The sequence below is a fragment of the Cajanus cajan genome, chromosome 9, assembly GCF_000230855.2.
Source record: "Cajanus cajan strain Asha chromosome 9, NIPB_CcT2T_4, whole genome shotgun sequence".
NCBI lineage: Eukaryota > Viridiplantae > Streptophyta > Magnoliopsida > Fabales > Fabaceae > Cajanus > Cajanus cajan.
The window spans coordinates 56,545,000-56,557,457 of NC_138525.1; the positions used below are offsets into that span (position 1 = coordinate 56,545,000).

Below are 12,458 nucleotides of genomic sequence, written 5' to 3' on the forward strand. Positions count from 1 at the left end.
TTGTTTATAATTATATTATAAATTTATTTTATAATTATAGATGAATTTACTAAGTATATTTTTTTATTAAAAATTTAAATATTTTTTAATTATATTTTTTCATTAAATTTAAGACAATAAAAATAAAATATTATTTTATCAGGTTTAGCCAACTTAACTAAATTTAATCCAGCAACTCATCATTTATTTTCAATGAAAAACTTAATCCTATCCATCTTTTGGTGATCATAGTATAACTTCAAATAAAAATAAGAGTGTTTCTCGATTATACAATAAGCATTTTTTTATTCTATAATAATTGTTGTATTAGAATAAGTCATAAAATAAATATCGTTAATTTTTTAATATAAATTTATTACTTATTTATTTATTTATATCCTTAATAATATTATATAGAAAGTGAGTTTTATGTTGTAGTATTTATAGTAAAAAAAATTAATCATAAGATTAATTTTGTAATATATTATTATTTTTAATTAATTTATTAATTTTTTTTATCTATGTAAAATAATTTAAGATGATGCTTATTATGAGATACATATAATATTTGATAACAATTTTTTTTTAAAAAAATATTCAAAGAATTTAACAAAAATTTAACATTGGTGTAAAAAAAACAAAATTTAATATAACATACATCTAGAAAAAGCTTGTTTTAATAACCATTATTTCAACTATTTTTTAAATTTATCAAAAATAAATAAAAATAATTAAAATAAATTAAAGACTAAAATATGTTATTAACCAATATAAAATAATCGAATTTTAATTTTGGTTCTGTAAGATTTTTTTTTAAAATTTTTCTAACATTTACAAACATTTTGGTCCTTATATAATAAATACATTTTAATTTTGATCTTGTAACATATATTTTTTTTAAAATTTTTATCTCTTTATTAAAATTATTATTGTTGGTCTAATTTTGTATTTTTATTTTTGGTTAGATGATCTACGGAAGACAAATAACCAAAAAGTAAAGAATAGTTTCAAATTTTAAAAAAATAAAATCATTTTTTCATAAAAATTAAAATCAGAATTTATTAATTTTATGAAGATTAAAAATATATTTAAATTTAAATTAAACAAAACACAAACTTAATTTAATCCAAAAAAAAAAAAAATAGCAAGCACGAAGACTGCAAAATTCAAAACCCATTGAAGAAGTTGATAATAATCTTAAATAATCACAGTATGACAATATAGAGAGTTGATAATTCGAAGCTTCCCTATCGTCGTGCATGTGCATCAAATTTCAACACAACATAGAAATTTCACGCCTCCGATGGCAACCAAGAATTCCCAAATCTATCACGAAAGACAAAAGTTACAGTTCTGTCTGCTGCACTCTCTCAACTCCCTCTTTCAGGTGCTTCTTCATTTTGAATACCCATCCCACTTTTTATTCCCAATTTCGTTTCTTTTTGTATATTTCTATCGATTCACGTTTATTTCTGCTTCTGGGTCTAATCAATTTCCCTTCAATCAGCAAAAAGACGCTTTCACTCGAGCAAAACTGAACGCAATTTCCGAAAGACTCGCACTTGAAGACTCCGACACTGAAACGCGGACCCCACTATCTGTCCTTTTCAAGCCTCATCACAATGTCTTGACTGGAAACTATGATATAAATGTTCTAATTGCGGCTTTGGAAGAGAAGGGAAAGAGTGTGGTGTGGCATGATCGTAGAAATGGTGCATCTTCCATTGATCTCGATGCATCTGAGGATGTTTTGATGGGGATTGTGATCAATGTTTCGGTGACAAGGTTTGCTGGGATTTGGAGGAGTAGGCATTGGATTGCATTGAGGAAGATTGAAGGGGTTTGGTATAATTTGGATAGTGACCTTGTTGCCCCTAAACCTTTCCTTGACACAGAAAAAGTGAGGGAGTTTTTGGATTTTACATTGGCACATGGTGGGGAGGTTTTGATTGTCATGAATGAGAAACAGTCTTGAAAATTTGAAGTGAATGTTTGTAAACTCTCAGTCGTTTGTGGTCAAATTTTGTGTTCATGTGTATAGTACAAGAGTGATTGAATTTCAATGGAGAATGTAGCTTTATTCATCCTTGTGTCTCTGGTGATTTTTCATGACTTTGTTTTGTGAATAATGGTAAAAATTGCTTCAGGATTGGAGGATGATCTTAATAGGAAATAGTGTCTTGTTGTAATACACTTATAAATGCAAGCTTCCTTGTGCCTTGGATTTGCAGTGCTCCTTTGAACGATGTTTCTTGATTGTTTCATTGAATTTTAGAGACTTATTTTTCTTTCTTGAATTGTTTTTAATGCAAAGATACTAATAGCAGAATGTAAATCAGTGCTAAGCAAAGATACTATCATGGAAACTAACTACAAACATTCATTTACTCTGATTCATAATGGTCTTTGAATGAAGATTTATCTTTTCTCAGTTTCATTAAGGAGCAGATCTCCTAGTAGAGTATAGAATCTTCATTTAAAATTGTAAGAAACTATTTTTTTTTTAATGCATTCATTTAAAGTCACGTTGGCTGCATAGACTAGCGTGTAACCATCTACTATGGTATTTTTCCATACAGGCTTATGTATATTTACCTTCAAAGAACAAAAATCTAAGATATTTGTTTAATAACCACGGATGCTGTATGCTGGATATGTAACTATTTTTTTTCTTCTGCAATTGTGACCTGTAAAATATTTTCTGGCTATTGTCCATAAGTTCTTATGATCACATATCCTCTTGGTATTGTTTGTTCCATGATTTGATACTTAATGAAAGCAAGTTACCAGATAGCACTAGTTATAGCTCATCTTTATCAATTAGCCATTCGGGATATAGTATACTTGGGACAAGTGGGGGAGTAAATAGATTTATCATTTTATAGAGATAATTAATCTTCTTGTTTATCTCTTTATAATGCACAAGTTCATTCCCCTACTTTCCCAATCAAAGCATCTTACCCATTGTTGGCCTTCCTATTGTTCAATTGTAACTGATACACAGGACTTGTTAAATACTGATACAACTTGGTTTGTTTGTTTCACCGTACCATGCATCAGTTCTTTTACAAGATCATCAAAAAAATGTAAAAAAGATCAAATTTGTGGAGGATTAATTTGAAGTGCACTGTTTTGACTTGTATTTAAGTAGTCCTGGGTAAGAAAGTCCAAGTGATGCTTTCATTTTGTAAACACCAGCCAGTATAGATTTAGAGTCAATTTGAATAAATTTCTTCATAAATGCATATTAGAGAAAAAAAATGAATAAAAAAGTTAAAATGAACCAAATTTCTCTCATTAGATAGAATTCAATTTATGCATTTTGACTTATAGAAAAGTTAGATAAAAAACTTTTGAAAAAGTTGAACTGCATAAATTAATTCTTAATTAAGAGAATATTGATTCAGTTTATCTCCTTGTTTCTTTTAATTTCTTCCTTTTTAAGTATTTATTTAAAAGTGTGTCCAACCTAATGTCCTAATTATTAAAACATACTGCCAATCCATTTCATGATTGACAGATCGATTTAATAAATCATTTCATCTCAGTGGAGAATATCAAATCCTGGGCATTTCTTTTGGCATGTGGTCCAATTGTGACCATATTTGTTAATAATTTCTGATAGAAGTTAGAAGGATAACTCACCCTTACGCTGCCTATATATCGGGAAAAACCCAAGTCCCACATCGACTAGAGATTAGGTAATTGAATAGTATATAAGTGGAAAGCAACCCTCACCTTACAAGCCGATTTTGTAGGGTTGAGTTAGGCTTAATCCGCTATTCTAACATGGTATCAGAGCCATTTAGATCCACTTTAAATGGGTCACTCACCATTGATGCATGCGCCATATGCATGAGGGAGTGTATTGGGAAAAATCCAAGTCCCGCCAATCCTAAATCATTAAAAAGGGTCACCCACCATTTATCCACGTACCAAGCCCAATAGTGCTGGACGTGAGGAGGTGTACTGGGAAAAACCCAAGTCTCACATCGACTAGAGATTAGGCTTAATGGACTATTCTAACATGGTATCAGAGCCATTTAGATCCACTTTAAATGGAACTTAGGTTTTTCCAGATACTTTACCGCATAAAAATAAAAGTTGCAGCCTTTTGTTCATAAGGACCTCCAATGGTCACAAGTTTCACACCAAGTGTTGACCGTTGTTCATCTGATGAGTAGAAAATTTGATGGTGACATTAAATCATCAAACTCTATGGCATGCTGGATGACGCAATTTTACTTTCTTTTAGTCAAAAGATCTTGGAAATCATATCTTATTTTTAACTTTACAAGTTTCACACCATATTTTTATTTTACACTTTCCAAGTTTCACATTTGCCTGTAAATTTATAATTAGATCTTAGATGTCTGTTGTTTATACAACATTTTTCATATTTTACTCTATTTTATGTTAGATAATAAAACAAGAATAGCACACACATTCTTACCCTTTTGTTCTCTAATGCAATATGTTACAATTGTGAGGATTTTAATATTCAAATAACATTTTTCATTTTCCATTGCTATATGAATACCAATCATTAGTTCACACTGGATCCTGTTCTTTACAGATAAAATATTTAGCAGCAACTCGGAGCTGAGGAAAGGAATAAGAAATAAAAAAGGATCAATCCTAGTGGTGGTTTTAAGAGCATCTTCAGAGAAATGAGTGAAGGAATGTAGCCCCCACCTTCACAATATTTAAATGGGTTACTTGCTCTGAGGGTGGGATGAGTTTAGGTTGGAATGATGATTCAATTACTTTAAACTAAAAATATTCCTGCTATCTTTGATTATACTCAACTTAAATACCGCTTCTTTCTCCATTACATGGAAAAGCATAAACGTGTGCTCTGCAAAGTCACAGGGCAGCACTGCATCTGGAATAGAAAGTAATAAAGAGGGTTAGTGTATCTACAACTTTCTACACCTTTAATATGCCTTTTTCTCACCGCCTTAATCCACCTTTTATAAATATATACAAGAAATGTATCATGTGAGAGGAGAAAATTTCAACCATATAATTTAGATGGATGGTTAAGATTAAAACTAATTAAAACAATCTTTATATAATTGTATGTCCAAATTTCACTTCTCTCATCTCCTATCCTCTTATTAGACAGCTCTCTCTATATATGATTAGGAGAGTGAGTAGATGAAGTGAAAGTTAATGGAAAGAAATCAAGAGAAATAGTTTGTCTGTAGAAATGATTTTCAGCAAAATATAGTGATGTTGTTTAATCTTTATCTAACTAATCTTGTCTAGTAAGAAAACATGGTTACAATTGTCATGTTTCTTTATACTTTTCTGGATAAAACTTATATGAAATTGTTGGTATTATTCTTTAATTAAAATTGATTTTTTTTTTCAGTTATCTATGTAATAAAGAACTTTATTAAATATTAATACATATTGAAAAAAATTCCAATTTTAGTTGAAGAACAATAGTGATAATACATTATGGGACCGTATATAGGTTCAAACAGTTCTTTCACGATAAAGGTACTCATAGGAGAAATAGTGAAAGACTCGTATAAATACTTGCTTCTCCTATAAATGCTTGTTTCTCATTCACACTAGAACCTCCTTCCATAGTTCCCACCTTTACTCTGCTTTCAACTTTCAATAGCCTCACAATTCCTTTCAACTTTCAATAGCCTCACATACACTGTTTTTCATTGTTCTCTCTCTCTCTCTCTTATAATGCTATCATCACCCAAACAAGAATAAGCAACAGAATGAGTCACAGTGGCTACAACAATGAGAAAACAGGCTTGTCCTTGAGACAGAATTCTAACAGAAAATCAACTAGAAATGGGCAAGTGAAGAGCTGCATGTTCAGGATTCCTTGGCAGTCTGAGACCTCTCCCATTGACCTTGTGAAGGATCTTGCAGAAAGAGTGACACATGCTCTACGCTTGATCTCTCCAAGGAAATCTTTACACCGAGGCTCATCTTCCTTAACAAGATCAAAATCAACAGGGTCCTCTGTTGATTCTCATAGAACAGCTGCTGTTGAGGACTGCATTGAGTTCATCCACTCTTCCTTTTCTAGATCAAATTCTTCAACAACAGCACCTCGCCAAGATTCTATACAAGCTCCTTGAGTTGAGACACTTGAAATCATGTGCTTGATACTATATTTAACTGTATATCTTCCTTTCTTAATTCTTCCCACACCTCATAATGATGGGAATTAGGCCATCCTTTTATGTTTCTCACAAACAGAAGCAGTGTATATTCTTCTGATGGATTTCTTAAAAGGTGCATTTCTTTTTGGTTAAAATAGCAAGTTCCAATGAACCAATTGCAATAAACCACGTTTCTCATTAGAAATATCATGAAAAATGATTGGTAGGATTTTAACAACGTACATGCTGAAACTGAGAAATAATTACATGATTTTATAATGTCAAGGGTTAAAAAAATGTGATGATTGTATAAAATCCTTTGCCTATATATTTATTACGTTCATACTTTTCTTTCTTTTATGGATCTTTTGAAATATAATTTGTATAGAAGGTTTACAAATTTCAAATTGTAGTATCCAATATATAAGCCATGAAAAATTCACTATCTATGCATTATTTACATACAAAGATGACAGTGAGTTCTATATCGAGTGATCACTTAGTTTTAATCTTCGAGGGTTTTTAACAAGTATCAAACCTGAATGGTTTTATTTTCAGCATTTTCCAACAGATGATTGATTGATAGTTCTGAGGTTAATAGTTCAACCGTTAGATTGAAAGTTCAAAGTAAAAGGTTCTTTGCTTCAAACAAGGATAACATTTCGTACCACTTGCCCCGTTTTTGAAGACATTGGATCCCGTCTATAAGTTTGGAACTTTTGAAACTTAATTCCATCTAACTTTTGGAACTTTTCCATAAATGAATTGGATTTAAGTAATTTAACTTCTGATATCATCAACAAACATAGTGGACCATAATCCCAATCATCTTCACTTAAAGCAACAATATCAACTAGATCTTAAAGCTAATTGCATAACTAAATCAACTTCAGTTTTAATGAATTTCCCATAATCTAAATATAAAGCAAGAGCTTTTGAATTGTCAAACAGATTGTGCCTGCTTGGTAACTGAACCAATTTGTTGAATAAATTCCAGAGCCCCAAAAGAGAAAAAACAACTCAGTTAAAAGGTACATGGACAGTAAGGAACATAATGCATGCATTTGAATAAGCACATGAATGGAAACTACTTCAATTCTTGGCAAACAAGCCCCCAAAAGCACCCTTCTTTTGTGGCACTGCCACAGAATTGGTGGTGCTTCCACTCTTTTCCTCCACCTTTTTGAGGATAGGATCACTCTCTAAAAACTGATCTTACTTTTGCAAGCCTCCCAGAATCCAATCAAGTAATCCTTTCTCCTCTTTGATACCACCTGCACCCTTTTCTGCATAGACTCTTGCTGTTGCTGGAGCAAATGACATGATTATGGAAGCCATCTTGCTAGCTTTGGAAATCTACTAGAATGGACAGAGCCTACAAATTTTGGTTGGATTTGAATATGAGAGAGTGGAAGCCAAGTGCCAATGATAATATACCTCTTGTGATTGCTTCTCTGAAGTGAATGTGAGCCATTGGATTGGGTTTGCATTGTGACATTGGAACTAAATACCACCACCTCTCCACAAGTCTTATACTCTCTGTTTCTAAATTTTTGGTACCTAACTTTTTTTGTTTTTGAGAAATGATAGCATTTCTTTTTCATCAACAACAGTTTTTAACCATAGTTGGACACCAATTACTTTTGAAGCGTAGAAATTATTAAGAAGTGGATTTTATTTGTTCCAAAAAAGTTTTCTCTCTCTGTATTGCCAGATAATTGAAACATTTTTCATATGTACGACCAAATATTCAAATCCCTATCAGCATGGTAAAGGAACTCATACCTTATTGGTAATTATCATTAATTTTTCTAAGAATATCTTTTGAATATATTTTATTTTATTTTTAAAAACCACAAAAATCTCAAATAAGACACTAAAAATAATGAGACAACTATTTTATTCAGACCCAAATAAATTTCACTTGATAAGATGAAAAAAAATATTAATAACCGTATTACTAAATAAGAAATATTACGGATAAAGGGGAGAGTGGATTAATTTCATGATCAATTTTCAATGATGTTAAAATAATGATTGGCAAATAAAAATCACTTTTCATAAGTATAGATTAATTTTTTGTTGTCAATTTTGAAACACTACTATATTTATAAACTAAAAAAAAGTGGTTTTTTTTTTCTTCTCTATGATGGAAGTTATGGGGTGTAAACAAATTAAGTCGGGTCCAATTTAAACTATTTTTCCACCTAGTCCAATTAAATTTAATCAAGTTAGATTGGGTTGGGTTTGTGAAATTTTTTTAAGTGAACCAATCCAACCAAACCTGACTACAATCAGATTATTAGGTAAAGTCAGATAATCGGATTGAACAATTAAAAAAATTTGAAACAAATAAAGAAAAAAAAAAAGAAAACTTAATTCAAATTTCAATACATAATTCAAAGTTTAAATAATATTATAATAATCATATATGAAAAATCATAAATATCCAAAACAAACAAATATTATGTCTCTGATGTAACAAATTTTGAATTACATAACTAGTAAAATTAAACTATTTATTTTTTATTTTATGTCTTCTTTAATTTAGTTAATCAACTTATTCTTACTATTTTTAGTATTTTATCGGATTAGTTTGGATAGCAAACCTCTTGACCCTCTACACAATCAAATTATAATCTGTTAACGAAAGAAAATTATCAAATTCAATCCGGTGATCTAATTTAATTTACAAAAATGTAATTAAGTTGATTTAAGAAGATCAAGTTTATGGGTGAGTTGTTATCCCTCACACCCTTAATAAAATTTATGCAAAAGTTTGGATTATCAAATTAAATTTAATTCATTACCCACCTATTCATCCTGAATAACATTCCTTATTATAATAACTAGATATTAACTTGTTCATACTAAGTAACATACTAAAATTCCTTATCATAATAATTACATATTAGCTTGTGCGATGCACTGATATATCAATAGATATAATATATTAGAAATTTTGATATTTCATCTTAATTTGTTGAATTATTTTGTGTAAAAAAATGAAGTAGAATGAGTTTATAATTGTAGAATACATGCTAATATATATGTAAAATTTTATAGAATAATCAATTTAATATGATAAGGTAACAAAGAATTTAAATATGTATTGAAGTGACAGTTGTATGCATGTTACTTTTAAAATATAATAACGACTTTAATTAACATTTGAAATTTAAAAGAAAAAATTCAATGACACTAAGGGGGGTGTATTGGATTAGGATTTTAAAGGACTTTTTTAGTTAAAAAAAATCCTGCGGATTTTAAAAGACTTTGCAGGATTTTCATGACTTTTAAGATTTTGCAGGATTCTATAAGACTTAAAATCAGGATTTTAATGGATTCTGCAAAACTTTTAAATCAGGATTTTAATGGATTCTGTGGGATTTTGTGGATTTTGTAGAATTTTTGTGGAGTTTTGACATTTGATAAGATTTTAAAAAAAAATTCATACATTCAAATTTAAAAAGAGTCAAAGACAAAAATAATAAAAAAAACAATAATGTCTAGATAAATAATAATAATAATAATATTAATTGTCCATAATATCCTATCCTCTTTTTATAGCATCTACTATCAATTGTAACAATTCATCGGAATCCTCCTTATTCCAAGCTTCATATTTTTTTCTCTTTTCCTTTTCCTTTATTATTTCCTTGTAAATCTCCCATTTGAATTACTAAAACAATATATGTTGAAAACTAGTTATATAAATAATTATGGATAAGAGACAAAATCAATAAAATTATATTATTATTTTTAGAAGCACACCAATCATACAAGATCAAATATATCTTGGCTATCCCAATGGATCAAATACCTCAGCCATTATAAAAAAAAAACATGCAAAAACAGAAATATAGAAACATAAGATAATTTTTTATATAAAAAAAATTAGTATATTTGATACTGGGAAAATATTTAGATATATAATTTTTTTTATATAAACAAAAGTATTTAGATATAGAGAATATATATATATATATATATATATATATATATATATATAATTTTAGTTATATATTATATGATAATTTTTAACGATATTTATAAATGTAAATTATTCTAACAAATATTTTAACAATATTTCCTTTTTTTAAAAAAATAAGCTAATGAAAGCATAAATCCTAAACCCTAAAAAATTATATACTACAATGTCTTATGTTAATTTTCTTTTTTTAAAATATAAAAAAAAATCCTAATTTTACAATATAAAAATAAAAAGAAAAATTCATAGTAAAAAAATAAAATAATTGTTGAGTCATAAAATGAGGAAGGATAAGAGTAACAAATTAAAGGAAGGAGAGAGATCGCAATTTTTATGCTGAGAGGGTTCTTCTCCCAATTAAGATCCATTTTCATCTCATTCTACTCATAGAAACCCTAACAAATTCATCTTATATATATATATATATATATTGTATATTGTAGAGATTATGATATCAATTTCATCTTTCACCTTTTCTTTTCTTGACGTGTGTTATAAAAAAAATTATCACTTGAAAGTTAAAATTTCAATCGTTTTTTTGTGTTATATAAAGGAACAAATTCAACTACATAGAATAAAATAAAGCAAGTCAATTAAAGAGAACTAACAGAAAAATATAACAAGTCAATGACACTATCATTTACATATCTGAGTTTCACAAAATAGGGGAATGAGATGAGAACAGTACTACAATATTATATATGAGCAATGAATAATAGTGTAGTATTATTAGTAGAGAAAAAAATGGAGAAGACAGGAGCATAGAAAAAAAATATGAAAAATTCACTTGAAAATTCTTGAAACACTTGAAAAGTCACTTCAAACAATCCTTCAAAATCCGATGGGTTTGGATGAGATTGTTTTCTGAATCTGGTATTTATAGATAACACTAGAAAGTCCTTCAAAATCCCTCTCATACAACAATCCTTTAAAATCTTTATATTTTTGAATACCAATGGATTGTTTTTAAGTTGTAAAAAATCTCAAATGAATACCAGTGGATTTTAATGGACTCTTTAAAAAATCTTAAAAATCCAGATTGAATACCACTGGATTGTTTTTAAGTGACATAAAATCCTGATTGAATACCAATGGACTTTTTTACTCAAAAAAAGTCTTTTAAAATCCTACGAAATCCTAAACCAATACACCCCCCTAAATTTGCAAAATGCTTATTTTGTATTGTGAAATTAATTGACATACCAATAGAATAAAAATATGTTGGATGAATTTTATATCTGTTGAAAATGATATTACAATACATGATAAAGAAATCTAGTAATAATGTAATATTAAAAACAGTTATTTCTCATGTCTTAAATGATAAAATTTCAATAGTATTAAATTATGAAGAATTAATTTAAATCGAAATTTATTGATAGATTGCATTTTTTTTACTGGATATAGATTATACATTAGTCTTTTTTTTTTTTTTGGTAGATACATTAGTCTTTTAATTTTGAGTATATTATCAAATTATAAATTTAAAATATAAACTTATCTTATTTCAAATTCCATGCACTCATTTCTCAACACATCTCATTTCAAATATAAACAATTTACTTTCATTTTTTTTATCCAAACACACAGCTTGTATTAAATCAATAAGACATATACTAAATATTTATTTCTTTAGAAAATTGCCATAATAAAATTTCAAAACATATAGATAATTAGTAACGGATAGTTATAGAATTCATTTAATTGTTAATTTGTTATAATTGATAATAAGTAACATGTGATTATAAATTACATTTAATTAGAAGTTAAATATTAATCACTGATTTTATAATTAAAAATTTATTTCAATTAGTATTAAAAAAATATGATAATATTTTTCTAATAATGGTTTTTATTTATATGTTTTGACTACTATCCCTACTTCACTACTCCATTATTGTGATAAAATACTTTTTATATAATGATTTCCGAAACATGAAGATTCCTAAATAAAACAAATTGATGGTTTAAAAGAGGATAAAAAAATTCTCAATAAAAATAAGAAAAAAATCTCATAATATATTAATCATAGTTTAAGGAAATTATCTAACTTAAAAAAATCTTAAACAACATATAACTTCAATGCTAGATACCAATTTCAAAAGAATTAAGTAAACAACCTGTATAGAAAAATATTATTGTCGTATTAAGAATTAATATACATAACATGGAAGAAGTATCTATTTTGTTCATTCTTTTCATGTGGTGTGTTAAGATAATAATTAATTTAGAAACTTAACCCAAAGAAAATAAACATATATATCATGTAGACATTGAAATTTGTTTGTCTCTCAAATTTGTTGAGACATGATAAAGTGAGTTTAGGTAAGTATCTTTAATTTTACATTTAA

At 28.1% G+C, this 12,458-nt stretch overlaps 1 protein-coding gene and 1 pseudogene across 1 annotated transcript; one reads left to right on the forward strand and one right to left on the reverse strand.

Annotated features, from left to right (window-relative positions):
• The first annotated feature begins 1,170 nt into the window (after positions 1-1,170).
• On the forward strand, positions 1,171-2,222 carry JOSL (JOSEPHIN-like protein). The gene is made up of 2 exons (XM_020353822.3): positions 1,171-1,366; positions 1,487-2,222. The coding sequence occupies exons 1-2, from the start codon at positions 1,283-1,285 to the stop codon at positions 1,952-1,954; spliced, it is 552 nt and encodes a 183-aa protein (XP_020209411.2). The 5' UTR covers positions 1,171-1,282; the 3' UTR covers positions 1,955-2,222.
• A 4,897-nt stretch (positions 2,223-7,119) lies between these two features.
• LOC109806892 (uncharacterized) lies at positions 7,120-7,646 on the reverse strand (annotated as a pseudogene).
• Between the last annotated feature and the right edge of the window lie 4,812 nt (positions 7,647-12,458).